Source organism: Lepidochelys olivacea, assembly GCF_965140295.1.
Source record: "Lepidochelys olivacea isolate rLepOli2 genome assembly, chromosome: 1".
NCBI classification, from domain to species: Eukaryota; Metazoa; Chordata; order Testudines; family Cheloniidae; genus Lepidochelys; species Lepidochelys olivacea.
Genome location: NC_140411.1, coordinates 43,580,956 through 43,608,820, shown reverse-complemented (window position 1 = coordinate 43,608,820; position 27,865 = coordinate 43,580,956). Strand labels below are relative to the sequence as shown.

Here is a 27,865-nt window from a genome sequence, read left to right as displayed (position 1 = left end):
TATGATCTCTAGAAACTCTGTAGCACTGATACTCAGACCTCAGTGGTTCAGGAGACAAATTAGTAACCAGCATTACCCCAAAAAAGCCACAGTAGTGTAAATTCATTGTTACATTTACTATAGTACAATATATATTCATATTTAAACAGTATGACGGGGAGATTACATATAATTCTCACAGCAAAATGACTGACCAAGCATTATTATTTTATCAACTACAATTGGTTAGTAACATAGTAAAAGCATCCTGATTGGTTAATAACTTAGATTGGTTAATATTTAAATCATAGTGTTTTAATATCATGTGCTGCAAAGAGCTGCAGGAGACACATTAAAGAGCCACTTGCTCGCAAGCCTCAGTCTGAATATCACTGATCTATAGTGATAAGGTTCCAGGCCCCACAAAAATAAAACTAATGGTTCCCAAAGAGGGGATGAGGGGTGGGTAGGTAGGTAATGGAAGAATAATGGAGAAGATGTACAATAAAAGTCAAATAAGAGTACCAATAAGAATCAAATTCATTTCCTTGATGTCAATGCAGCAGGATGAACGGACAGCAAAGTGGAGGCTGATGGCCTCCTCCTCTAAGTCCTCTGTCTTTTCTTAGGAATTTCTAATGGTCTCTGTTGTGAGTAATAGGTTTGTCTCAAATATGGTTGTGGCCTGACTTGCTTACTTCTCAATGTTGGTGTGTAAACATCTAAAGAGCTCAGTATTGCTTGAGAATCTTTTAATGAACGTAAGGCTTCATCAGTCTTTATATTAAGCAAATCATATCACAAAAGTGGTGATTCCAAGAGAGTCAGATCACCCAGTATCGAGTAAGCTGTTGGTACCAAGAATGTCACTACCAAAGAAGGGGTGGACAGAAGCTATCAGTACCCTAGTGATGGGTACCAATGTTGCCAGAGCCAAGAGCCTTGGTGCAGAAGGATCTGAAGGGAGGTGCATAGACCTCCCCAGTAAAAATAGCCTGAGGTGAGCCTCTCTTACCTTTGTGTTCTCTTAGAGAATGACCTTCATATGACACACTTGTCAGGAATGTATCCTTTACTCAGGCACAATAGGTCCACGATTAAGCAGCATTACCATACCACAAGATGGGCAGTTTTTAAGCCTAGGAGACTTTTTTTCATCCATAAGGGCGGGACCTGGTACTGGGAAAGTCTCGTTAGGAAAACTAATGGAAAACAATATGGACTTTTTTTAAAAGGGAGAATAAAAGACTAAAACTATTACTAACTGTTAACTAACGATCTAAAACTACAACTATCATGAACTATTTACACTAGAAAGTATAAATCACACAGTGAATGAAAGGGTTGGATACTGCCAAAGTTTTTATTCATAGCAATAGGCGGTAAGAAAGAACTGGGGGAGAGTTGGGGTCATGCCACCCTTTATGCTCTTGGGTAGGGGAGTACTAGGCCATGTAGGGTGCAGGTACAGCCCCAACAGCCATTGCTGGCCAAAAGAATCCAAACTTGAATGCATGGGATGAATGTGCACAAAAAGTGAAATACATATGGACAAGCACTCAAAGAAGAATGCTTGTCTTTTTAAAGAGTTCTGGATTCCTCAACGTAAGGTGATAATTCTTTTTTAAAAATATATTCAAAAAGAGTAAAAAAAATTATTGAACCAACACTTCAAAGAGGAAGACAATATTAGAGTTTTTTGTAGTGTAGATAATCCAGCAGTCACCAGAATTTGAAGAAATAGACATAATTCAGGCACTTTACCTAATTTGCTCTAGAACACTTTGAAGGAGGAGGTTTACTTTAGACATCTCTGTTAGTTGCCTCAGGCATGATACACCATTGTAGTGAATGTAAAGGCAAGCACTCAAGACCATATCAAATTTGAATTTACCACACTCAGATTCCAGCTGATACCCCCCTCTGGACAGAGAGAGAAAATGAAAGCACAAATACGCTATGGTTTCAATGAACTGCAACAGCATATATATTACTTCCTCCAGTCGGTTGTACCCCTAAAGTGCCTAATTTAAACAAGTACAACCATATATATCAAAGAGTGTGAAAGAAAAACAGAAAGTAGAACCATTTAAACAATTTTGAAAAAAGCTAATGACAGTGAGACAAAAACAGACCAAACCTTTGGTTTTCCTGTCAAAACCTGCAGGAAACAAATGTTTTATATATTTATGGAGTTACCAATTAATTGGTGAATGAGAAATATAATCTTAGTACATATTGTGTGGCAGGTGGGCTATTCAAATGGGGTTATCATAATGAACAATTAGCATGTATACAGACCTTTATATATTCAAAGCTCTTTACAAATATTCATTATAATCCATACAAAATGCTAAACAAAGGAAAATAATTTAGACTTACCCACGTTTAATCTGCCTGTGACTTCACCATCTGAATTGCGAGCATTCACAGTCACATTATGAGTAGACTGTAAAAGTAGTGATGAGTCCTACAGTATCAAGAAAGATTTGCAGTTTTAGCAGAACAATTTATACAATTTATCATTGCCATATATATTATTAATAAAGTCATTAAAAGAGCCTTTGCAATAGAAAACCAGCCAAAGTGTGAAGTCTCTGAATTAATATTTTGGGTTTAGAGCTCTCATTTAGTTGACAGATGTAACAAAAACCAGAAAACCTAATTATTTTAATAGGCCCACAACACATTGATGTACAGCAGAGATGGACCCAAACTGCAATCCTTGATTCAAATACCCTTTGAACTTTGGAGACATTCAGATCAGGAGCTGGTCCCCACCTCTATAATCAGCCTAACCAAAATCCCCAATCCAGCTCCCTTTCCCCCTAAATTCGTGGCTTGGATTACCTCCAACTGGCAGTTATTATCCATAAATAACTACTCCAAGTTTTCCTTCCAGATCTACCTTTTTCTGATGGTGTAGGTAGATGAGGAAGTCAATATTGTATTTTTATGACCCCACATACTTTTTTCCCTAGACTATTCCCCACTTTTTATCACTCTAAAACAGAATATATGGTAGATATATTTGGAAATGGCAGCATGTGGTACAAAACGATTATCAATTCCCCAAAACATTACAATGTAAAATCTCAGAGAACCACATTGAGAATAATATAGTATCTTATGGGAATCAATTCATATAAGAAATATGGATTTTCCCTTCTTCCTCTAAGAGAGGAAGAAACTATTAAAACCTGATAGTTGGAATGACTTGGTAAAATTTTGAAAAAGTCTCCTGTTGAAATGCTATAACACTAGAGGTTTGAACCATTTATTGTCTTCTTGCCAGAATATTTTTTAAATTAAAACACAAACAAAAAACACCTTATTCAAAATACACAAAAATAATTTAAAAGTGTAGTTCTAAAATGATCAAAATCTACAACATTAGCCCAACAGCTACAATTACTGGCAATTTATCTTTTGATAAAAGTTTAGCACTTGAGTCCCAGACTTCCTGCACTCCCACAGAAAACTGGTCCTGTGAAAAACAATGAATGATGATGAAAGCTGTGTAACACTAATGTTATGATCCAAGGCTCCCACCTTGAAAACACTTACACACATACTTAACTTTAAGTGTGAGTAGTCCCACTGGGTCCAGTGTCAGGACAGAATTGTATTTAATGTAGAAATATAACTTTGTTGTAAATAAAACAAATCCACTAAGTCAAGTTAGCCATTTTGTCAAGGTGTCATGTAATCAAGCAGGTAACAAATAATGGAGCAACAGTTATTTCACACTCCAGTGCATTAGACAATAAAACCTGAAACCAACTAACCAATAAATAAAAGATTTTTAAAAAATCAGACCTGAAACTAAAAAACAATGGTAACTTACCTACAATAACTGTTGTTCTTCAAGATGTTTTATGCACATATACATTCCACTTTAGGTGTTTGTGTGCCCAACGTTCTTGAGTCAGAGACTTTTGCCAGAAGTACCGTGAGGGAACACATGTGCCCCTGCTCTCCTCATGCACCCAGACAAAAGCATAAAAGGGGCATGTGTGTCACCTTCCTGTCTGTTCTGTTTGTGAAAATATTAACCAAAGTCACAGGCAAGGTGGAAGGATTGTGGAATTTATATGTGCACAACACATCTCCAAAAAACAATTACTGTGGGTAAGTAACTGCTGGGTTTTTTTCCTTCAAGTAATTGGCATGTATACATTGCATGCATCCGATGCAGTGAGCCGTAGCTCACGAAAGCTTATGCTCAGATAAATTTGTTAGTCTCTAAGGTGCCACAAGTACTCCTTTTCTTTTTCGGATCAAGACTAACATGGCTGCTACTCTGAAACCATTCCATTTTAGGTGACTCTGTAGCAATTCCCTTACAGGTGGTGAGGTTTTGGATCGTCTGAAAAGAGACTGCAACATGGATTTACTAAAGTTAGCATAGTCTCATGAGGCTTGAGTGATGGCATAATGTCTGAAAGAGGTATGTACAGATGACCACATTGCCACTTTACATATATTTGTTATGGGAACACTGATCAGAAAGGCTGCTGAAGTGGACTGCGCCCTGATGGAGTGAGCTATTACTCTCACTGGAGGAAAGACTTTCACAAGATCATAGCATTGCTTGACACAGTCAGAGATCCAGTGTGATATACATTGAGTTGATGCTGGTTGGCATTTGATTCTCAGACTATGCTATGAAAAGCCTATTACAGGTTCTGAATGCATTACTGTGGTCAAGGTAGAATGCCAAAGTTCTACGAAGCATGAAGTGTTTCCTCAGAGGTGGATGAATGAGGTGTGGGGGATAATACAGAAATTTTATCCTTATAACAAACCATATAGCAGGGGTGACTAACAGTTTGCAGTTTGTAAACTTTTCTTACTGACATAATTGCCACATTTTAGTTGAGAGAGCATACCCTGAAGGCCTAAATGACATATGCATACACACTTGACACCTAGAGTGCGTGGCCGGATCAGGTGAAACGTGGAGATCCCCAGGGACCCCAAAGATTGCAACTATAGTAATCACACATTATCAATAAAACCTACATATACTAGTCCTCAGGAAGCACCATCTAATAAAACAATGACTATATATATATAATTGCTAATCAAATGATGGATTTTACATTACTGGTCCTTTCCCATGAGTTAGGGCAGTAGGGAGTAAATTGATAATAACCCTTTAGTCCTTCAACCCCAATGAAAGAAAGAGAGAAAAAGGAACTAATATCAATAACAACTAGTGCCCATCAGCTTATTTAGAACAACCATATCACACCTGATAGAGCAATACATAAATTCCATATGGTCAGATCATTTCATAGATGTCTCCTCTTGCAAGGCAGGAGTTTGAAGATTTTTTAGTTATTTTTCTGTCTCTTAACAGGAACTGAATGGTACTATCTTCTTACCATTTTTAATATGGAGCGTTGCCAGGTAGTTAATAAAATACTTCAAGTTCATGTTCCTAGCCAATTGTTTCACTTGGTTACGAGCTGCCCTCATTGCAATCACATCACGGGCACAATTGTATTTTACAGTATTTTAATTGCTGGTTCTCCCCATAACATAATCCTTTTTTCTCTGGACTTGATAAGGTCCTTAGTTGCAAACTTCAGGAACTTCACAATCAATGCTCTAGTCTCATCTCCTGGAGCTGGCTTGAGGGCAAAGGCCCGTTGTACCCATTCTATATTAAAACAAAAATCTACCAGCAGTTGTATACATCAACTTAGTTAGCAGTTTAGGGACAAATTCAGAGGGTTTACCCTTTTCTATGCACTCAGGAACCCCCACAATCCTGATATTACATCATCTTGAGTGGCTTTCTAGATCTATTAGCTTGGTCTTAATAAATCTGATATCATTACAGTTCTTCATAACCTGTAATTTGTTCTCTTTGAAATAATCTTCCACTTCAGAAATTCTGTGTTCTGCTTCACTCATTCATCTGGATAGAACCTGTAGTGCACTCTGTCTCAGTCATGGTAGTCTGAAGGGTGGAAACTGTAGATTTAATTTCATAAGTATCTGTGGCAACCTATTGTACAGACATCAGCTGCATTCCATCCTGCTGAGGCACCATTTTGCTTGTAGAAGTAGGGGAGACAGATCTCCTCTGTTTTTGGTGTTTTGGGATTAAGAGAACTAGAAGACATCTTGAGGGTTTCAACAGTAGCATGCAATATTTCTTGGAATTGGATAGTGAATTCTAGGGGGCAACATTAGAAGATTCCCCTGGAGCCACTTCAGAGCTCAAGCAACCTGCATCCACCTCAGTCTCAGTGCCCTCTGCTGTCCAGATTTATTTAAAAATAAAACCAAAAATCTTGTAAATATGAAAACCAGAAAGAAAGGATATCTCAAAACAAGTTGCCAAATGAGGAAAAGGAATTATTTCAGATTAATAAATTATCTTAAAAAAATTACAGAGCATAGAAACAGAAACAGAACCAATAATTCTTATGAAAAGACAGGAAGGGTAAAAAAAGATGAGTGTGTCAGCCTCTGAGCCTTAGGAAGAACAGTAAGCAATGGTTTAGCCTGAATATCCAAGGACAAGGAGTTATATTTAGGGTGGGGAACAAAGATCAAGAGAGACTGTGAGCTAAATCTATTATGTTTATATATTGATAACAAATCAGACACAAATCTGGGCATCTCAAATGCACTTTTCTGATTGCTGCTGCTTGATTTAATAAAATAAGCAAGTGATCAATCTGGTAATACAATGTGGTCCAATGTGATAAACTATATTCTGGATCTTTAGTTACCATTCACATATTGGTGACTACTTAAAAGTTAGTAACATATTTCTAAGGACTCATCCTGTGTGGCTGTCCCATGTATATGTACTAGCTAAGAGGCAAAGATTTCATCTAGGTCTCTGCACTGAACTCAAAATTAAGGCATAAATTAATAATTGTCTCCAGAGGATATGCATAGGAAATGCATTTTCTGCTATGTATTTCCTTAGCACTTTGTAGACCTCATTAGAGGAGAAAAGCTGAGATTCCAAGAAAAAAGACTATTTAGGCAAGTGAGAAAGCTGCTGTCATGGCTATGGATGGCCCAGTTCCGTAAGAGGCAAAGTTAGGAACTGAAATCATAACAAATAAACAATTTTATGAGAATACCTACTGAAATGATACCCAAAGAGATGAAGCCATGGGCAATTTTTTCTCAAAAGTGTTAAAAAATAATTTTAAAAACCCCCCAAATGCTGAATGACTGTCAGTTCAGAAGGGCAGAAAGAAACAGTGACTCATATCCAGCAATCTAAGGCCTCTAATTTATGCCATCAACCAATGACGACAATAGAATCCTCAACAACTGTGCATAAATTAGCCACAGCCACACCTCTCTCTTCAGCCCCGTAGACGGTTAAGAGATGTATGGTGGAGGAGCTCCAATGGTGGCTCAACATTGAATAAGGATTCCCCTAGTCTGAGGGACTCCTTCAGCATCCAACTATGCTGATTTCAAAGCAGCTATGTGTTATATTAGTTAATAATCCTCAAAGAAGAAGAAGTTACTCATCTTGCGTAGTAATGATGGTTCTTTGGGATGTGTGTCCCTATGGGTGCGCCACTGTAGGTGTGCTTGTGTCCCTGTGCTGCTGATTGGAGAACTTTGGTAGCAGTGTCTGTTAGGTACGCACATGCGCTTTCTCTCCTGGTGCTGCGCCACCAGGCTAGTCAGTGTGTGCAGGCTAATGCCCCTCAGTTCCTTCTGTACTAGACAGTCATTGACAAGAACTCCAAAGTAGAGGGAAGGAGGGTGGATTGTGGAGCACCCACAGGGAGACACATCTCAAAGAACCATTGTTACTACACAAGGTGAGTAACTTCCTCTTCAGGTAGTGTCCCTATGGGTGCTCCACTATAGGTAACTCTCAAGCAGTATCCTTTCTGGTGGGTTGTTAGGTCAGTTTCAGATGACAGTACTGGGGAGCCAAAGATGGCATTGGAGGTGGAGTCCCCTGTGATCACATAGTGTTCTAAGAAAGTGTAGACTGACATCCATGTTGCCGCTCTACAGACCTCTGAGATAGGGACATTCTTGAAGAAGACGATAGGTGAGGAGATCGACCTTGTGGAATGTGTATGAATAGGACCTGGAAGGGTCATGTTGTGAATTTGGTAACACTGTCTGATGCAATTTGAGACCCACTGAGGATATGTCTACACTACAAACCTAAGTGGACTTAATATAGGTCAACTTACAGCTACTGCAGTAATTACTGTGGTAGTGCATACCTACACTACCCATCTTGGGTCAGTGGTAACATCCTTACCAAGAATGCTTCCACTGACCTAAGAGGGGCAGTGTGGGGACCTGAGAGCCCAGTCTCTCAGCTCTGCTAGCAGCTCCTTCAGTGGGCTGCCCCTCCACCTCTGCTCCCACTTCCCTGCAGGGAGCGGAGGAAAGCCACCCAGGGCTTCTAGGCCCCAGACCCCCACCAGGATCACTGGGAAGCCACCCATAACTCCTCGCCTCCAGGGAGTGGGGTCCAGATGCCCCAGCTTTTCACCCCTCCAACCCCCACCCAATCCCTGCTGGGTGCCATGCCATGAAATTGACAAGGCTGCCTGGCTCCTGGCAGGGAGGAAGGGGCGGGCTGCTCATCTGGGAGAGGGGTCCGAAGCTGGCTAGGCTTCAGCTCCTGCCTGGGACTGGGGGAAAGTCCTCTGGGCTTCTCACCCCTGCTCCCACGTAGGAGCAGGGTCCAGCTCTCCAGGGGAGCATAGGGGCAGCTGGGCTCTAGTTGCCCGGCTTTCTTGACAATTTCATGGGTCCTGTTGTGAAATTGACAAGACAGCCAATGTAAGGGACACTGCACCTCCCTAACTACGCTGACATAAGCCTTATGCCTCAGAGATGGAGTTATTATGTCAGTTTAGTAGAGAACTTACATCAGTGGGAGGAAGGCTGTAGTGTAGACACTGACATAATTACTGACATAACTGCCTTATGTTGAGCTAACTATGTAGGGTAGACCAGCTCTTAAAGAGCCTTTGGGCTGATATTACTAAACCCTTGGATCTTTCCGCAATGGAGAGGAAAAGTCTAGGGGAGTTCCTAAAGGCCCTTGTCCTGTTAAGGTAGAATGCCAGGGCTCTCCTGACATCTAAGATATGGCCATTGGGGTGGCATAGAGCACAGTGTTGGCGTCCGTAGGTAGCCATACTAAGACGATGGTGGTGGTCGTGGGGCCATCTGTGGGTACATCCTTCATAGTGAGCATCAAAAGGGATTTGGGAGGAGTATTGTGACACTACGTCCTCTGGCTCACTGTCTGAACCCTTGCTAGAGAGTGAAGGGGCATGGCATGGCAGTGGGGATACTTCTCGTGCTTGGTAGAAGATTGGAGCAGAGGTCTTGGTACTGAGAGGTGAGGATTCGGATGCATCCAGCATGCAGAGGTCTCTGGAATGGTGGGATTCTGCCAGTACTCATCATCCCGGCATTGACGGCAGTGCTGGGGAGTGGGGAATGGAGACCTTGTCCACCCTTGTCTCTTAGGTGCCGGGCGAGCTGTCTCCGGCAGTACCAAAGTGGACTCGCATACTGGAAGTGTCTTTTTAGAGTGTTTGCTCTTGTCATTAAGTACCAATGATTCAGTGCCTGTGCCCATTGGGTCTGTGAGCCTGTCAGTGGTACCAGTAGCTGCTGGTCTTTGTGAGGCATGAGTGCCAGATTGAGATGGCCTTGGTCCCGGCGATGCTGAAGATATCAGGAGAGATGGTGATTGCTTACAGCTATATCGGAGCTCACTAAGGGACTTCCCACTGTCTTCTTAGATGATGTGTGAGAAGGGTCCACAGCCTGTTTCTTTAACCCACATCCCTTAAATGTAGACGGTTGTGGAGAAGACTCATGTCTACCAGGTGACTGGGGCCAGAGAGCTGCCTTCATGAAGATGATCTTCTGTTGGAACGCTGTCTTTGCGAGATCTTGGCCGGAGTTGTTGGCAAAGACCACACTTCTGTTGTACGTGGCCTTTCCCGATGCAGTGAATGCACTGAGAGTGCTTATCCGTAACCGGGATCACCTCTTTACAGGTGCAGCACTTTTTGAAGCCCTGCAAACTGGGCATACCCTGTTGAGGGGAAGGGTCCCCAAAGGGGGGAAAAGGGTGGGAAGAAAATAAAGTCTCTTTTTCTTCTTTTTTTTAAGGGTAAAATAAGAAAGGAGGAGAAAGAAAAAGCTACAACTATAACGAGGAGGCTAACTAACTATAAGTATGTAAACCAAGAGAACAATAGTCTTAATGTATTGCTAATGGCTCCATCTCTAGCCACAGGTGGTTGAGAAGGAACTGAGGGGGGTTAGCCCATGTGAACTGACTAGCCTCGTGGTGCAGCATGAGGAGAGACAGCACATGTGTGGGCCTAACCGACACTGCTACCAAAGTTTTCCAATCAGCAGTGCAGGGACACAAGCACAGCTACAGTGCAGCACCCATAGGGACACTACTCAAAGAAGGTTTCAGAGTAACAGCCGTGTTAGTCTGTCTTTGCAAAAAGAAAAGGAGTACTTGTGGCACCTTAGAGACTAACCAATTTATTTGAGCATGAGCTTTTATGAGCTACAGCTGACTTCATCGGATGCATACTGTGGAAACTGCAGTAGACATTATATACACACAGAGACCATGAAACAATACCCCCTTCCCACCCCACTGTCCTGCTGATAATAGCTTATCTAAAGTGATCATCAAGTTGGGCCATTTCCAGCACAAATCCAGGTTTTCTCACCCTCCGCCCCCCCACACACAAACTCACTCTCCTGCTGGTAATAGCCCATCAAAAGTGACCACTCTCTTCACAATGTGTATGATAATCAAGGTGGGCCATTTCCTGCACAAATCCAGGTTCTCTCACCCCCTCACCCCCCTCCAAAAACCACACACACAAACTCACTTTCCTGCTGGTAATAGCTCATCCAAAGTGACCACTCTCCCTACAATGTGCATGGTAATCAAGGTGGGTCATTTCCAGCACAGATCCAGGCTTTCTCACCCCCCCCCCCCGGGGGAACACAAACACACACATAAACTCACTCTCCTGCTGGCAATAGCTCATCCAAACTGACCACTCTCCAAGTTTAAATCCAAGTTTAACCAGAACATCTGGGGGGGGGGGGTTAGGAAAAAGCAAGGGGAAATAGGCTACCTTGCATAATGACTTAGCCACTCCCAGTCTCTATTTAAGCCTAAATTAATAGTATCCAATTTGCAAATGAATTCCAATTCAGCAGTTTCTCGCTGGAGTCTGGATTTGAAGTTTTTTTGTTTTAAGATAGCGACCTTCATGTCTGTGATTGCGTGACCAGAGAGATTGAAGTGTTCTCCGACTGGTTTATGAATGTTATAATTCTTGACATCTGATTTGTGTCCATTTATTCTTTTACGTAGAGACTGTCCAGTTTGACCAATGTACATGGCAGAGGGGCATTGCTGGCACATGATGGCATATATCACATTGGTGGATGTGCAGGTGAACGAGCCTCTGATAGTGTGGCTGATGTTATTAGGCCCTGTGATGGTGTCCCCTGAATAGATATGTGGGCACAGTTGGCAACGGGCTTTGTTGCAAGGATAGGTTCCTGGGCTAGTGGTTCTGTTGTGTGGTATGTGGTTGTTGGTGAGTATTTGCTTCAGGTTGCGGGGCTGTCTGTAGGCAAGGACTGGCCTGTCTCCCAAGATTTGTGAGAGTGTTGGGTCATCCTTCAGGATAGGTTGTAGATCCTTAATAATGCGTTGGAGGGGTTTTAGTTGGGGGCTGAAGGTGACGGCTAGTGGCGTTCTGTTATTTTCTTTATTAGGCCTGTCCTGTAGTAGGTGACTTCTGGGAACTCTTCTGGCTCTATCAATCTGTTTCTTCACTTCCGCAGGTGGGTATTGTAGTTGGAAGAAAGCTTGATAGAGAGAGTGAGTTTGTGTGTGTAGTTTTTGGAGGGGGGTGTGGGGGTGAGAGAACCTGGATTTGTGCAGGAAATGGCCCACCTTGATTATCATACACATTGTGAAGAGAGTGGTCACTTTTGATGGGCTATTACCAGCAGGAGAGTGAGTTTGTTTGGGGGGGGGGGGGCGGAGGGTGAGAAAACCTGGATTCGTGCTGGAAATGGCCCAACTTGATGATCACTTTAGATAAGCAATTATCAGCAGGACAGTAGGGTGGGAGGGGGTATTGTTTCATGGTCTCTGTGTGTATATAATGTCTACTGCAGTTTCCACGGTATGCATTCGATGAAGTGAGCTGTAGCTCACGAAAGCTCATGCTCAAATAAATTGGTTAGTCTCTAAGGTGCCACAAATACTCCTTTTCTTTTTACTCAAAGAAGAATATCTCTGAGAGGATTCACATTTAAACACATACATCATGTTCTTTTAACTGCAAGGCAGAAAACAGAGCATATGAAACAAAGAGGGAATACAAATTTAGTAGTGCAGTTTCACTATCTAATAAGATGCTGTTCATGCTATTGGAAAGATTTGTTGCACAGAAAGATAAAATAAAGCTTAAACGAACATTCTTGGAGATGTTTGGGCTTTCTCTCAGCAACTCAAACTTGCTGGAATCTGTATGTGACTCAAAATGAAAGATGGCTTAGAGCTACTCAGTGGCAGAATCTGGCCCTGAAGAAGATTTTATTTAGTTTGCAGGTAAACACTGCTCTGCAACAAATTAATGCATGGATAATTTAAGACCTACTCAGAACCGCTCTTTCTTCATTCAAACTACTGGAAAGATGTTAATAAGACCCTTTAACACACCTCCAGATGTTGGAGCAGTTTCAAACACCAGCTTCTCTCTCTCTCTCTTTTTAAAATCAAATTGTTTGAGAAATGTTTCCTGTCTCTTTTCCAAGTATGTAATTTCCCCTCCTTCCCCACCAGCTATAAATAAATAAATTAAATAAATCATACCTGTCTGAAGCTCAGGTAGGCAAAATATAGTCCTACAGAGTTACAGCTTTTTTATGCATAAATATTTCACAGATTTAAAATCTGTTATCTTGTGTCTTACAGGTATTGAAATGGGAGCTTTGTATCATTGGAAAGGGAGATTTCTAGCTCCTCAATCAGATCCAGCACTTACATTCACCCTGGGACATTCCCAAGAATGGAACTTTAAACAAAACCTGTTTCTGGTAATTTTTAGAGATATTTAAGACTCCTTGTAAACCCTTAACAGTTGAACTCATGGTTACCAAGATACCTTGCTTTACAGGGAAAGAGATACAAAAGTAGACTCACTAAAAACATCTTAAAACTCTAAAATATTCCTAAAGTTTTAACACCATTCAGCTGGAATGACCTACATAACTCACTCATGGCTTTATCACTCAAGAGCAATATGCCTCAGTATTTCATGTTGGTGAATGTCACCACAGTATCTTAGTGCTGCCATAACATCTGAGCACCAATCTCAAACTCACGCTGATAAAATCTTTATGCCATGTTACATCATACTATATTTATATATATCTAAACATACCATCATATTCTATACATGCACACATTTTATATATATTATTGATTTTCTTAATGGATTTCTGTACACTAATTCTCCTTTAGCATGGCTTATCGATATCTACTTACCACTCTAGAGTGAATTTCTTTGGCATACAAAGGGAATAAGAATTCTGACTCTCCTTCCAGTCGAAGTCCTTCTTTTGTAACACGTAAATGTCCCATCCCAGTCTGTGGAGAAATTGAAAGAGTAATGTGTGCTTTATTCTTACTGTAATTTTTATTTCCTTTTCATTTGTTAAGTTGGATCATTATAGAATTATATATTTTTTCTGCCTATGCTATTAATGAAGATAACTGCACTATAGGACTTAACAGTTTGGTTAGCACTGACTTCCAGACAATTCTTCTTAGGACATGAGGTATTTTTATAACCAGACATCCCAATACCTTTTATTAATAATGTGTTTTGAGAAAAAAGAAAAAATGTGATGCAAGAAATAAAGTTGTAATTGATTTTTGGATCTTGAGATACTTCATCAGCAAGAACAGGAAGATGTCTGGGTAGGAAGAAAAAAATCAACTAAATTCAGAAGTGAATATGTATTGACCATGTTCACACATCTTTTGTGCTTATTTTCCAAGAATGTGTGAACAATTTATTTTTGCATATACGAATATTCCCATAAAACAAAACTTTAAGATCCCATGCTTGAGTATTTGCTCTGTTGTTGGTATATTTTATTTGGAATGCAACACTGCTTGACACACAACAGAGGGAGAGGCTTAGTGATTTTCTTTTCCATTTTTAATTCTTAATTTTAACTTCCAGGTCTTCTCTTCTCTTCTGTCTCTCTGTGAACACTCCAGCTCTCAGCATCTCTCAGAATTCACCTTTCCTTCTCTCTTTGCCAACTCCCTCAGTCATTTCCCCCCTGCCCCTCTCTTTTAGGTCCTTCCTCATTCTCTGTCATTCCTTTCATCCCAGTTCTCTCTCCCTTCTCACTCACCATCTTGTTTCATTCTTCTTTTCCTCTTTCCCTCTCCCCTGGTATATAGTTGGTAACATGAAAAATATGGCTATGGCTTATTCCAATAAGCAGAGGATCTGAAGGCTGCCAGGTCTTCAGGACCTGGGCCTAAAAAACTTGCCTATGATCACTCAGGAATTCTGAAGGAGCAAAGAACTGAACCTGGCTCTAAGTCACAGGCTGGTGCCATAACCACTGAACCATCAGAGAGTATTTAATTTGTATATTTCATTCAAAATTATTCTATAAAAATGATGTGACACTGGACACCATAATTTGGTTCTGTAAATTATGTAGTATGCTTACGAGGAGAAGCAAATATCTTGCTGCAAATGTTGATATGGAATACCTACTGTGTAAGAAACTAACAGTGAGAGGAAAAAACTTTTTCAGTACAAAGTAAAGCACCCAGCCACTTTTCTTGCATTCTATTTACGATACCAGTAAGTGATACTGTAACCCACATGCTTATCCTGCAGCACTGGATTGACTTAATATCCAAGGAAAGGAAGAGAAGCGGTGGGGAGGACTTATTAGTTCTATTTCTATTCAATATAGGCTCTTATATCACACTCATCCCCGTAGTATCTGAGCTGAATCTACTGTATTGTACATATGCAGAGAGCAGGGCAGGGCAGCTTAGTCAGTAGGGCCCAAAGACATCTGGAGAAGGGTTGTAGTAATTGCTAGATATGCTCCGTAACTGTTTCTGAAGCTGTATAGTGTTGCCTGATCCTTTTTAAGGGTAATAATACTTGTATTGCTTGCCAAGGAATCAGAAGATAATAAGGTTCTTTTCCCACAATCAGTTTACAGAAAGACTAAAACCAATGAGTTCAATATCTTGTAGGGACTCTTGGAGTGTATGGCAAAGACACTTACACTGATGGCAAAGTAAAGCCTTAGAGATTTTTATCAGGATCACTTATAAAGCCAGAAAAGCTCCAAGCCACATAAACAGATAGGAATAATACAGTACTGGGGATATCTGTGCTATTATTCTTTGCATAAGCTCTTTGATTTGCATACTTACACCCTTCCTTCAGGACTTGGTGATAAAAGACAAAGGACCAGCTCTGCCTCTGGCAAGCTAAATGAGTCCATTGGTCCAGGTTCCTCAGTACCCAAGATTGATGGTAGATAACAATACAACTGAAGGGTCAAATGGTGGAAAGCTAAAAGTGATGGAAATAGCTCTCTCTCCCTACATGATGGTTTACCCTATTATAGGGCCTGAACACCATCATGAATATTCATGTTAATGCCCAGCATTCCATGCCCAAATCTATTTCCTCAGCCACATAATAATGGAGTATACTTATCCTATAGATTAACATATTAATACATATTAATAGCATTTAACTTATTATCATACCCATCACTTCTTGCTTAAGCAGATCTGCAGTTATTGCTTCCATGTTCCTGCGGTTGCAATTTACCATTAGTTTTCAACTCCTGTCATTGAGTAAGCTATTCCTAGTTCCCAAAATCTGAGGGTAACCATTAGGCCATTTATCTGTTCCAAAGGCTGCAGGCCTACTATACTTACGCTAACTTGCTTAAGCTAATGTCTTACAGGATATAGGCCTGTAGGTTCCTTGCATTACAGCTGAATATAATAAAGACTAAGCTAGTCATATTGGCTACAACAGAAAGTAGACATTAATGGCAAGCAGTCTAGCAGATTCCACAAGTTCACCATTTGACAGCTCTAAGCCAATCAGAGATCTGGAGGACAAGGTTATAAATACAGGAACTGGAGACTCTGGACAAAAATGTGTGTACTCTGTGGACGGGGACACAATACCCGTATCACGTTGGATATGGGCTACAGATTCTCTGTCTTGCTAGAAACAAAGGAGACAATCAACTATTAGTTCAGGCACTGGAATTTGCTACTGGCTTCAAGGATCTTCTGAGGGAATATTTATATTGCAGTTACAGGGAGACTGCAGCTCATATAGACATACCCGACCTATTTTTAATCTAGCTAGCTCAAGTACCAGAGCAATAAAGCCATGGGAGCACAGGCTTTAGCACAGGCTAGCTCCCCAAGTAATTACCCAGGGTTCTGGGCAGGCTTGCACAACCCACGCTGAAGTCCGTGTTGTGGAGTCTTCACTACTACCAGTACCTGAGCTAGATAGATTAGAGCTAGCTCAGGTATGTGTACACAAACTGCAATCAGACCCTCTCACTGCAGTGTAGACAAACCCTCATGGTTTTGCTGAGGAGATTCTGAAGTGCTTGGAGGAGAACTGAGAGGCTGCCATCCTCCTCAGTTTCTGGAGAATCCAGGTGACAAGACTTATTTTGAGGCCACATTACAGAGCCTGAGAAACCATCTCTGTGACAATATTAGAGGGGAATGTGTATGTGTGCACTAAGCTAAAAATACGTATATATTCTGTTGAAACCTTGCACTGAAAAATATGTAAGAGCAACAAAGTTGAGAAGTCTGTACAAAGATACACTGTAAGCCTGTGATCCACACTCACTGGCCAGTATGACAATAAAATCCTCACTAGTGGCAGTATTTCAGTCCTTTTCTTTAGCAGAGGTTTATTGTCTCTCAAATCAAAACAGGTCACCTAATATACAAATCAGGTCTGTTCCCTTTTCCCATAGCCATCTGCAGGTCTCTATACCTCCTATACCAACACTTAGGCTCTACTACAGGAGAATCTCACTACAGGCCTCTCCTTTTTCAGGCTCTCTCCTGACTGAACTGAGAGCATTCAATTTTACACTTCCCAGCAGCCAGTCATATGATTTGGTCTCCTGGCCCATTCCTACTTGGGTCTGATGATCATCTCCCCAAACATCTGTTCCTAAAGGGGCCACACCTCAGAAAACAAATAAGTTTACTGCCTAATAGTTTTGTTTAGGAAGTTATTGAAAAGTATTCCAAATAATGTTTGCAAATGTTTGTGTATGTATTAAATTTTTGTTCACTAATTAATTGTACGGTATGCTCTCTCTGAGGATGATTTGCAGCTGTTATCAACACCTATATTCAGGGTTTGATGAGCCATATCTCTGAGGTTTATGCTATGTAATATTTCTTTTTCCCCCCCAAAATGACTCAGACAGACAGAACTCTGGCCTGTGCTTCAGCAAAGAGATAAGCTATAGGTCCAGGAAAAAGGGGAGTGTAATTAGTCGAACATAATAGTTCCTCATAAACCCTCCTTGTCTGTTACATTGCAAGAGATCGGGGTTACAGTACAAATGTGCTTATGGAAGAAGAATCAGTGCAATAAATAATTGTTCATTAATTGCTGTCACTGTCTTCTGTGCTGCTCAAAAATAACCGGAAAGACATGATCAACATCCTAGGGGCTTTAGTTTCAAAGGCGTGATTCTGATCCGACTAAAATCAATCATAAAAGTCTTGCCCTTGACTTAAGTGGAAATAGGATCTGGTTATAAATTAGATAATGCAGTTCCATACAAACACATAATACACTAGAAGACTAGAAAAATCCCTAGATATTGCAGATGTCAGGGTTTTCTTGTAATGTTACACACTTATTTCATTAGGGTATATTTACAGGTTTCCCAGAAGAATAAATTGGAATGCTGTTTTGGGTAAAGATAGTAACAAATTAAAACCAAAATGAGATATGGCAAAGAAGATTTAAGGTATCAATATAGTGCATTGAAAGAAAATCAGACAAGTTGAAAGCAAGAAAATATTTAAAAGAAATAAATTTGGGACTATAAATGAAGATATGTAGAAAGAAATAACATGGGAATTAGCTAACAGTAAGACTGCAAAAGAATGAGAGAAAGAAGGAAAATTCCAATATCATTAAATATTGAACAGCAAAGTATCAGTTCATGTTGTTCTCAGATTGTGACTATTACTGCAGCAAGAAATCAGAGAGATGATTAGAAAGCTCACTGAGTTATCAAGAGATATCTTCAGGCAGATAAAGAAAACAAACACTGATGGCAAGTCTGAAATTGTTGTTGCAATACTTCAACATGAGGGACTAGAGGCAATGAACTAACTTTGCTACAACAGTAATACAATGAGGACATACAATAAAATTATAAACTGTTCCTGAAAATCCTACTGCACAAGAAATTGACATAATAACGCAAGAATTCATGAAGCATTATTAATTGAACCTGGACTTAGCAATTATTCACTAAAATGTTCCTCATATGTGAAAACAAATTGATAAAATCTGCAGGTTTTCTAGAATAAGCCAGAACTATCTCATAACATTTTATATACTATAAAGTCTGTAGATGCAGAAAATACACGAAGCATTTATATGGAAAAACTAATTAAAATACAATTTTACTTCTTCCTCATTTTCAAGTTTCATTTGAAATTAACACTTCATAATTTTAGGGAATATACAATTTCTATTTATGTGTTTGGGGCAAGATTTTCAAAAGTGACTGACCTACCCTAATTTGTGGCTGTGCAACTTGAGATACATTAAAACAACCTGATTTTCAAAATGTGGACACTCAGCCCTTTCTGTAGTATTTTTTCACACAACACACAGTCAACCTATGGAATTTCTTGCCAGAGGATGTTGTGAAGGCCAACACTATAACAGCGTTCAAAAAAGAACTAGATACATTCATGGAGGATAGGTCCATCAATGGCTCTTAGCCAGGATGGGCAGGGATGGTGTCTCTAGCCTCTGTTTGCCAGAAGCTGGGAACGGGCGAAAGGGAATGGATCACTTGATGATTACCTTTTCTGTTCATTCCCTCTGGGGCACCTGCATTGGCCACTGTCAGAAGACAGGATACTGGGGTAGATGGACCTTTGGTCTACCCAATATGGCCGTTCTTACATAATCAGACCCCATTAAGGCTTCCAGGGTTGAGACCTAAAAATTAAAACACTCCAAATCATTTGTCAGTTTTCAATATCTTGGCATTGGTATATGCCTGGTTTAGAATCAGGGCACCTAGTATCCACCCCAGTCTTCATAGAATCATAGAATATCAGGGTTGGAAGGGACCCCAGAAGGTCATCTAGTCCAACCCCCTGCTCGAAGCAGGACCAATTCCCAGTTAAATCATCCCAGCCAAGGCTTTGTCAAGCCTGACCTTAAAAACCTCTAAGGAAGGAGATTCTACCACCTCCCTAGGTAACGCATTCCAGTGTTTCACCACCCTCTTAGTGAAAAAGTTTTTCCTAATATCCAATCTAAACCTCCCCCACTGCAACTTGAGACCATTACTCCTCGTTCTGTCATCTGCTACCATTGAGAACAGTTTAGAGCCATCCTCTTTGGAACCCCCTTTCAGGTAGTTGAAAGCAGCTATCAAATCCCCCCTCATTCTTCTCTTCTGCAGGCTAAACAATCCCAGCTCCCTCAGCCTCTCCTCATAAGTCATGTGTTCCAGACCCCTAATCATTTTTGTTGCCCTTCGCTGGACTCTCTCCAATTTATCCACATCCTTCTTGAAGTGTGGGGCCCAAAACTGGACACAGTACTCCAGATGAGGCCTCACCAATGTCGAATAGAGGGGAACGATCACGTCCCTCGATCTGCTCGCTATGCCCCTACTTATACATCCCAAAATGCCATTGGCCTTCTTGGCAACAAGGGCACACTGCTGACTCATATCCAGCTTCTCGTCCACTGTCACCCCTAGGTCCTTTTCCGCAGAACTGCTGCCTAGCCATTCGGTCCCTAGTCTGTAGCTGTGCATTGGGTTCTTCCGTCCTAAGTGCAGGACCCTGCACTTATCCTTACTGAACCTCATCAGATTTCTTTTGGCCCAATCCTCCAATTTGTCTAGGTCCTTCTGTATCCTATCCCTCCCCTCCAGCATATCTACCACTCCTCCCAGTTTAGTATCATCCGCAAATTTGCTGAGAGTGCAATCCACACCATCCTCCAGATCATTTATGAAGATATTGAACAAAACCGGCCCCAGGACCGACCCTTGGGGCACTCCACTTGATACCGGCTGCCAGCTAGACATGGAGCCATTGATCACTACCCGTTGAGCCCGACAATCTAGCCAGCTTTCTACCCACCTTATATGCATTCATCCAGCCCATACTTCCTTAACTTACTGACAAGAATACTGTGGGAGACCGTGTCAAAAGCTTTGCTAAAGTCACGAAACAATACATCCACTGCTTTCCCTTCATCCACAGAACCAGTAATCTCATCATAAAAGGCAATTAGATTAGTCAGGCATGACCTTCCCTGGGTGAATCCATGCTGGCTGTTCCTGATCACTTTCCTCTCATGCAAGTGCTTCAGGATTAATTCTTTGAGGACCTGCTCCATGATTTTTCCAGGGACTGTGTTCCTTGTGTTTCTCTCCTAACTTATCTTTCATTATTGTAAGTATATGTCGCACACTGTAGAGCTCTTATGGCTTGTTTCTTGTTTCCCTGGTGATTTTCTAGTTTTAGTGAGTCCCCATGATTTTTCAGAGTACAGATCATTGCACAACTTCTAATGAGACACGTTCTTTTGCGAAGATGTTTTCATTTCACCCCTTTATTATCTGTTTATTTTAGAATTTGTTTTTAATAGAGTTGTGTGAAATATTCATAACCAACTTTGAAATGCTTGAAATTTGAACATTTATTTGTTGCCAGTTGAAAACTATGTATTCTCTCTAAATATGAGTACTAAAATGGGATCATTTTAGTGAAAGTGATCCCACTTTCAGCGAAATTATTTTTATTGTGAAAAGATGAAATGTCACAGTTTTGAATAATTTCTCAGCCAAACTGTAATTTTAGAAATATTTTAGGGGATGAAAAAATCTGTGAAACAGAATTATGAAAAATGTCTCACCATTTTTTCTGCAATTGCACACAGCTGTAGTTTCTAATTTCAAACCACAGCCCAGATCCTTCAAACAATATACAATACTCACATTAGAAAAGTTATGCACTTGGGTAATCATTTGCAAGATTGGGTCCCGAGTCCCTCTAAAAGTTCACTACTTTCAGCTCGTGGTTTCATCACTAACTGGTGTTTTGCATAGTATAATATATATATACTTCATCAACATGTATTCAAAATTTGCTACATAGAGTATCACTCCTTCGTTTGTACACCTTTTAATCTGTTTTACTACCTGACCACTTCAAATAGCTCCAGGAGTTGATGATCCATTTGGCACAGGTTCTGGACCTGAAAACTTGTGGCACCTTAGAGACTAACAAATTTATTTGAACATAAGCTTTTGTGAGCTACAGCTCACTTCATTGGATGCATTCAGTGGAAAATACAGTGGGGAGATTTATATACATAGAGAACATGAAACAATGGGAGTTACCATACATACTGTAATGATCACATACTGTGATCACTTAAGGTGAGCTATTACCAGCAGGAGAGCGGGGGGGGGGGGGAAAGCCTTTTGTAGTGATAATCAAGGTGGGCCATTTCCAGCAGTTGACAAGAACGTCTGAGGAACAGTGGGGGGTGGGAGGAATAAACATGGAGAAACAGTTTTACTTTGTGTAATGACCCATCCACTCCCAGTCTTTATTCAAGCCTAAGTTAATTGTATCCAGTTTGCAAATTAATTCCAATTCAGCAGTCTCTGGTTGGACTCTGGTTTTGAAGTTTTGTTGTTGAAGAATTGCCACTTTTAAGTCTGTAATCGAGTGACCAGAGAGATTGAAGTGTTCTCTGACTGGTTTTTGAATGTTATAATTCTTGATGTCTGATTTGTGTCCATTTATTCTTTTACATAGAGACTGACCAGTTTGACCAATGTACATGGCAGAGGGGCATTGCTGGCACATGATGGCATATATCACATTGGTAGATGTGCAGGTAAACGAGCCTCTGATAGTGTGGCTGATGTGATTAGGCCCTATGATGGTGTCCCCTGAATAGATATGAGGACACAGTTGGCAACGGGCTTTGTTGCAAGGATAGGTTCCTGGGTTAGTGGTTCTGTTGTGTGGTATGTGGTTGCTGGTGAGTATTTGCTTCAGGTTGGGGGGCTGTCTGTAAGCAAGGACTGGCCTGTCTCCCAAGATCTGTGAGAGGGATGGGTCGTCCTTCAGGATAGGTTGTAGATCCTTGATGATGCGTTGGAGAGGTTTTAGTTGGGGGCTGAAGGTGATGGCTAGTGGCGTTCTATTATTTTCTTTGTTGGGCCTGTCCTGTAGTAGGTAACTTCTGGGTACTCTTCTGGCTCTGTCAATCTGTTTCTTCACTTCCGCAGGTGGGTACTGTAGTTGTAAGAATGCTTGATAGAGATTTTGTAGGTGTTTGTCTCTGTCTGAGGGATTGGAGCAAATGCGGTTGTATCATAGAGCTTGGCTGTAGACAATGGATCGTGTGGTGTGGTCTGGATGAAAGCTGGAGGCATGCAGGTAGGAATAGCGGCAGTAGGTTTCCGGTATAGAGTGGTGTTTATGTGACCATCGCTTATTAGCAGCGTAGTGTCCAGGAAGTGGATCTCTAGTGTGGACTGGTCCAGGCTGAGGTTGATGGTGGGATGGAAATTGTTGAAATCATGGTGGAATTCCTCAAGGGCTTCTTTTCCATGGGTCCAGATGATGAAGATGTCATCAATGTAGCGCAAGTAGAGTAGGGGCATTAGGGGACGAGAGCTGAGGAAGCGTTGTTCTAAATCAGCCATAAAAATGTTGGCATACTGTGGGGCCATGCGGGTACCCATGGTAGTGCCACTGATTTGAAGGTATACATTGTCCCCAAATGTGAAATAGTTATGGGTGAGGATAAAGTCACAAAGTTCAGCCACCAAGTTTGCCGTGACATTATCGGGGATACTGTTCCTGATGGCTTGTAGTCCATCTTTGTGTGGAATGTTGGTGTAGAGGGCTTCTACATCCATAGTGGCCAGGATGGCGTTTTCAGGAAGATCACTGATGGATTTTAGTTTCCTCAGGAAGTCAGTGGTGTCTCGAAGATAGCTGGGAGTGCTGGTAGCATAGAGCCTGAGGAGGAAGTCGACATAGCCAGACAATCCTGCTGTCTGGGTGCCAATGCCTGAGATGATGGAGCGTCCAGGATTTCCAGGTTTATGGATCTTGGGTAGCAGACAGAAAACCCCAGGTGTACCTTTATTTCTTCTGCTGAAGAGCAGTTTTGTAAGTTCTTAGAATAATGCCCATGTTGAATAAAAACTAATATCCTTATGTCTCAAACAGCAACTGTACAATAGGATTTTCTCTAGCATTGTAAGAAGACCTTGTAAAAACTATGCTAAATCAGGGCAAAGGGCTTTTTCTACAATGGTAACAGTAGGTTCTATACCGAAAAAATAAACCTAAAAAAAAGGTTTTAAAACAGGGGTTCTCAAACTGGGGGTCGGGACCCCTCAGGGAGTCACAAGGTTTTTACACCGGCGGTCGTGAGCTGTCAGCCTCCACCCATACCCCGCTTTGCCTCCAGCATTTACAATGGTGTTAAATTAAAAACACTTTTTATATATTTATAAGGGGGGGGGGGTCACACTCAGAGGCTTGCTACGTGAAAGGGGTCACCAGTACAAAAGTTTGAGAACCACTGTTTTAAAAAGTATAGATAAGAAAACCAGTAAGATAATTCACGCAATAGCAGTGACAGGCAATCAACTCAAATTAAACTGGTTCCTCTTCAGCAGCTATAACAAAATTAGGAAAATGAGCGGCAAGGCATTTATCATTAGGAAGCCAGGAAAAAAGGTTTTGTGTGTGCTACCCTATCCCTGAATAGTTCAAAATATCCAAATATTGACAGTCTGCACATAATATAATTACTGAAAAAATTGACAATGAAACTAACTACAGTGTAGTCAAGATGTAGCAGAATGACCATCAAGGGAGCCCCTTTTCTGATACATTTATATCTTGCTTTTAAGTCAAATCTATGGAAAGGCTAAAGCAAGTTCAAACTGAGACATCTATTGTTGTGTCCCAAAGGTACCTTAGTTAAGACTTTAAAGATCCAGTTCTTTGTGCAGTATTTCTTGTTGCGATTTATTTAAGAAACTTGCTTGGCGAACAAAAGTGTACTGTTTTATTGAGATAATAGGACTGTGGGTAGAGTTCGTTAATAAGCAATCAGCAAAAACAGGATTGGCAATGAATCTGGTGAAAGCTTGTGTTTGACTTACAATATCTATTGTAGAGCTAAGTATGTGAATGGTGTATTAACATTGCTGATGCCTCATCTTATTTTCTGTTGCAAGTATTCTATCTTTTGGCCTCAGACAGACAAGTTTATCTGATTCTCGTTCTTAAGAGACAACAGAATCTTGTCAGTTGAAGATATTGGCCATGTTAGAGTACTCAGCAGCACCAAGTACTCCTAAAGGAGAGAGATTTATTTGATATCTACTGGTTTGGAAACTAATCTTACCCTAGCCATAAAATGGTTACACACAAAATAAATTACACTCACCAGGGCTTGGTTCGAATGAATATACTTAATATTCCATGCTCTAGAAAACTAAAAGGCTAGTTTGATTTCCACAGTTCTGTAAGTCAGTGGCTACAGAAAGCTTGTCCGGGCATGGAGACTCAGTACGAGATTCACTTTTGTCAGATTTTTCAACCTGCTGAGGTTTGCTTATCTTAAATGAGAATAATATTTAAGAAGAAGATGTACAAGGTATATTCAGGTCCTGTCATATTCAATTCTTAAACAGGAGGGAGGGATTTATTAAAGAAAACAGCTACAACTATAGTTAAAAAACTTGGCTTCCAACACAGCTTGAGTTCCAGCTTTGTCTTCCTTGTTCAAAAAAGACCACATATTTTCTGGAGCTCTATACACCATGTAGGATACATCTACACTTGAGCTAGATGTTATTTTCAGCTTGGGTAGATGTATGTGCACTAGCTTTGATCAAGCTAGCATGCCAAAAATATAACTGTAACAAGGGCGGCAGAGGCTGTATGATGGGCTAGCCACCTGAGTGCGTATGTCGGGTCACAGGCAGAACTTGTACCTGGGGCAGCTAGCCCATCCCATTACTTCTGCCACTGCAGCTACACTTCTATTTTTACCATGCTAGCTCCATGAAAGGTAGCGTGCATACATCTATCCAAGCTAGAAATTACACCTCCATCTGGAGTTTACATGTACCCAGAGACACATCTAATGGCTGGATAATACAATGCAAGTAAAAATATCATTATACCTGACAGATTTTACTTGGTTGATCTAATTAACTAATACAGCATACAGTTCACTTGTTCAGGAGCTGGATTTTTTAAAGGGCTGGATAATTGTATTTCCATTAACATTTGCAAATATGCAAACTAAAATAAAAACAAAGGTAATTAAATCTCATGCTTTAGGGTATAAGATAATTGCTTGCAAGAGTTATTGTCAAAAAGGATTTTCCTGTGAACAATACTACACAGTGGGCTTTTTGATTATCCCCTTTTAGGAAAAAAACAGTTACCTACCTTTTCATAACTGTTGTTCTTTGAGATGTGTTGCTCATGTCCATTCCACGTAGGTGGTGTACACCATGTGCACAGTTTATGGAAGGTTTTCCCCCTAGCAATATCCATCGGGTTGTTCCAGGTGCCCCCTGGAGTAGGGCCATCATGCCACTGCATATATAGCCCCGCTGACCTGCCACCTCTTCAGGTCCTTCTTGCTGGCTGGCTCCAACAGAGGGGTAGGTGGGTGAGTCTTGGAATGGACATGAGCAACACATTTCAAAGAACAACTGTTATAAAAAGATAGGTAGTCATTTTTTCTTCTTTGAGTGCTTACTCATGTTGATTCCAAATAGGTGACTCCTACACGTTTCCTAGGAGGGGGTGGGAATTCATTTGTGGATTGTAGTACCACTCTGCCAAATGCAGCATCATCCCTGGCCTGCTGTGTGATAGCATAGTGTGAGGTGAAAGTGTGGACTAATGACCATGTTGTAGTCCTGCAGATCTCCTGTATTGGAACCTGTGCCAGGAATACTGCTGAGGATGCTTGCGCCCTTGTGGAGTACACTGTCAGTGCAGGGACTGGCAACTTTGCCAAGTGATCGCATGTTTGAATGCAGGAGGTGATCCACAAATAAATTCTTTGAGAAGACACCAGGAGGCCCTTCATCCTATCTGCTACTGCAACAAACATCTGGTTCAATTTCCAAAATGGCTTCATCCATTTGATATAAAAAGCCAATGCTCACCGAACGTCCATTCGTTACCATGGCCCTTTTGTGGTTAGGTATCACATTTGTTTTTTCTGTCCTAACTGGCTATTTTGGTTATTTCCAAGTTCCAAGTTGTGGTATATCTGTTAAGTTTAAAAGGGTATGAACTTAGGAAAGCCCCTATGCCAACCTGCTTTAATGCATCCTCTACGTTAAAGGCTGCAGCCATACATGGACCTTATGCTTTAGCTCATCACCATCTATTTTAGGGTTGCCAACTTTCTAATCCCACAAAACCGAACACCCTAGCTCTGCCCCTTCCCCAAGGTCACACCCCCTGCCCCGCCCCTTCCCTGAGGTCCTGCCCGCCGCTCACTACATTCCCCCTTCCTCGGTGGCTTGCTCTCCCCCACTCTCACTCACTTTCACTGGGCTGGGGCAGGGGGTTTGGGGTGTAGGAGGGGGTGAGGGCTCTGTCTGGGGGTGCAAGCTCTGGGATGGGGCCAGAAATGAAGGGTTCAGGGTGCAGGAGGGGCTCCAGGCTGGGGCACGGGGTTGGGGTGCAGGGGAGGATGAGGGCTCTGTCTGGGGGTGTGGGCTCTAGCATGGGGCCGGGGATGTGGGGTTTGGTGTGCAGGAAGAGGCTCTAGGCTGGGACAGAGGGGTTCAGGGTTTGTGGGGGCTCAGACTGGGGCAGGGGGTTGGGGCTTGGGGTTGGGGCATGGGCTTACCTCTGGCGGCTCCTGGTCAGCAGCGCAGCGGAGTGTTAAGGCAAGCTTCCTGCTTGTACTGGCACCGCGGACTGTGCTGCACCCCAGTAGTGGCCAGCAGATTCGGCTCCTAGATGGAGGTGCTGCTCTTGCCCACAGGAACTGCCCCCACAGATCCCATTGGCCGCGGAGCCGGTGCTCGGGGTGGGCGCAGCACGTGAAGTCCCGTGGCCCCCCCACCTAAGAGCCTGACCTGCTGGCTGCTTCCGGGGGTGCAGCACGGAGCCAGGACAGGTAGGGACTAGCCTGCCTTAGCTCCACAGCACTGCCAACTGGACTTTTAACAGCCCGGTTGGCAGTCCTGACCAGAGCCACCAGGGTCCCTTTTTGACTGGGTGTTCTGGTCAAAAAACGGACACCTGATCATCCTAATGTATCTAGATGAAAGGTCCCAAACATATGTATGCTAACTTTCCTTAGCTCACCATACAGGATGTGTCCCTTGTATTACAGCCAAAATATACTCTAATATAGTCCTATAAACCTATTATAATAAAACAAATAATCAAACCCATAAAAAAATAAGAAACTTATAAGAA

General features: G+C 41.5%; 1 protein-coding gene across 4 annotated transcripts in view; it reads right to left on the bottom strand.

The window, feature by feature from the left end:
• SGCG (sarcoglycan gamma) overlaps positions 1 to 27,865 on the bottom strand; it is a 140,532-nt gene that overhangs the window by 69,155 nt on the left and 43,512 nt on the right. For all 4 annotated transcript variants that reach the window (XM_084633683.1, XM_084633684.1, XM_084633685.1 and 1 more), the window contains 2 exons: positions 13,571 to 13,672; positions 2,362 to 2,449 (listed from right to left, as the gene is read on the bottom strand). In XM_084633683.1, the coding sequence (XP_084489809.1) occupies positions 2,362 to 2,449; positions 13,571 to 13,672 (190 nt within the window). The remainder of the gene's footprint in view (positions 1 to 2,361; positions 2,450 to 13,570; positions 13,673 to 27,865) is intronic.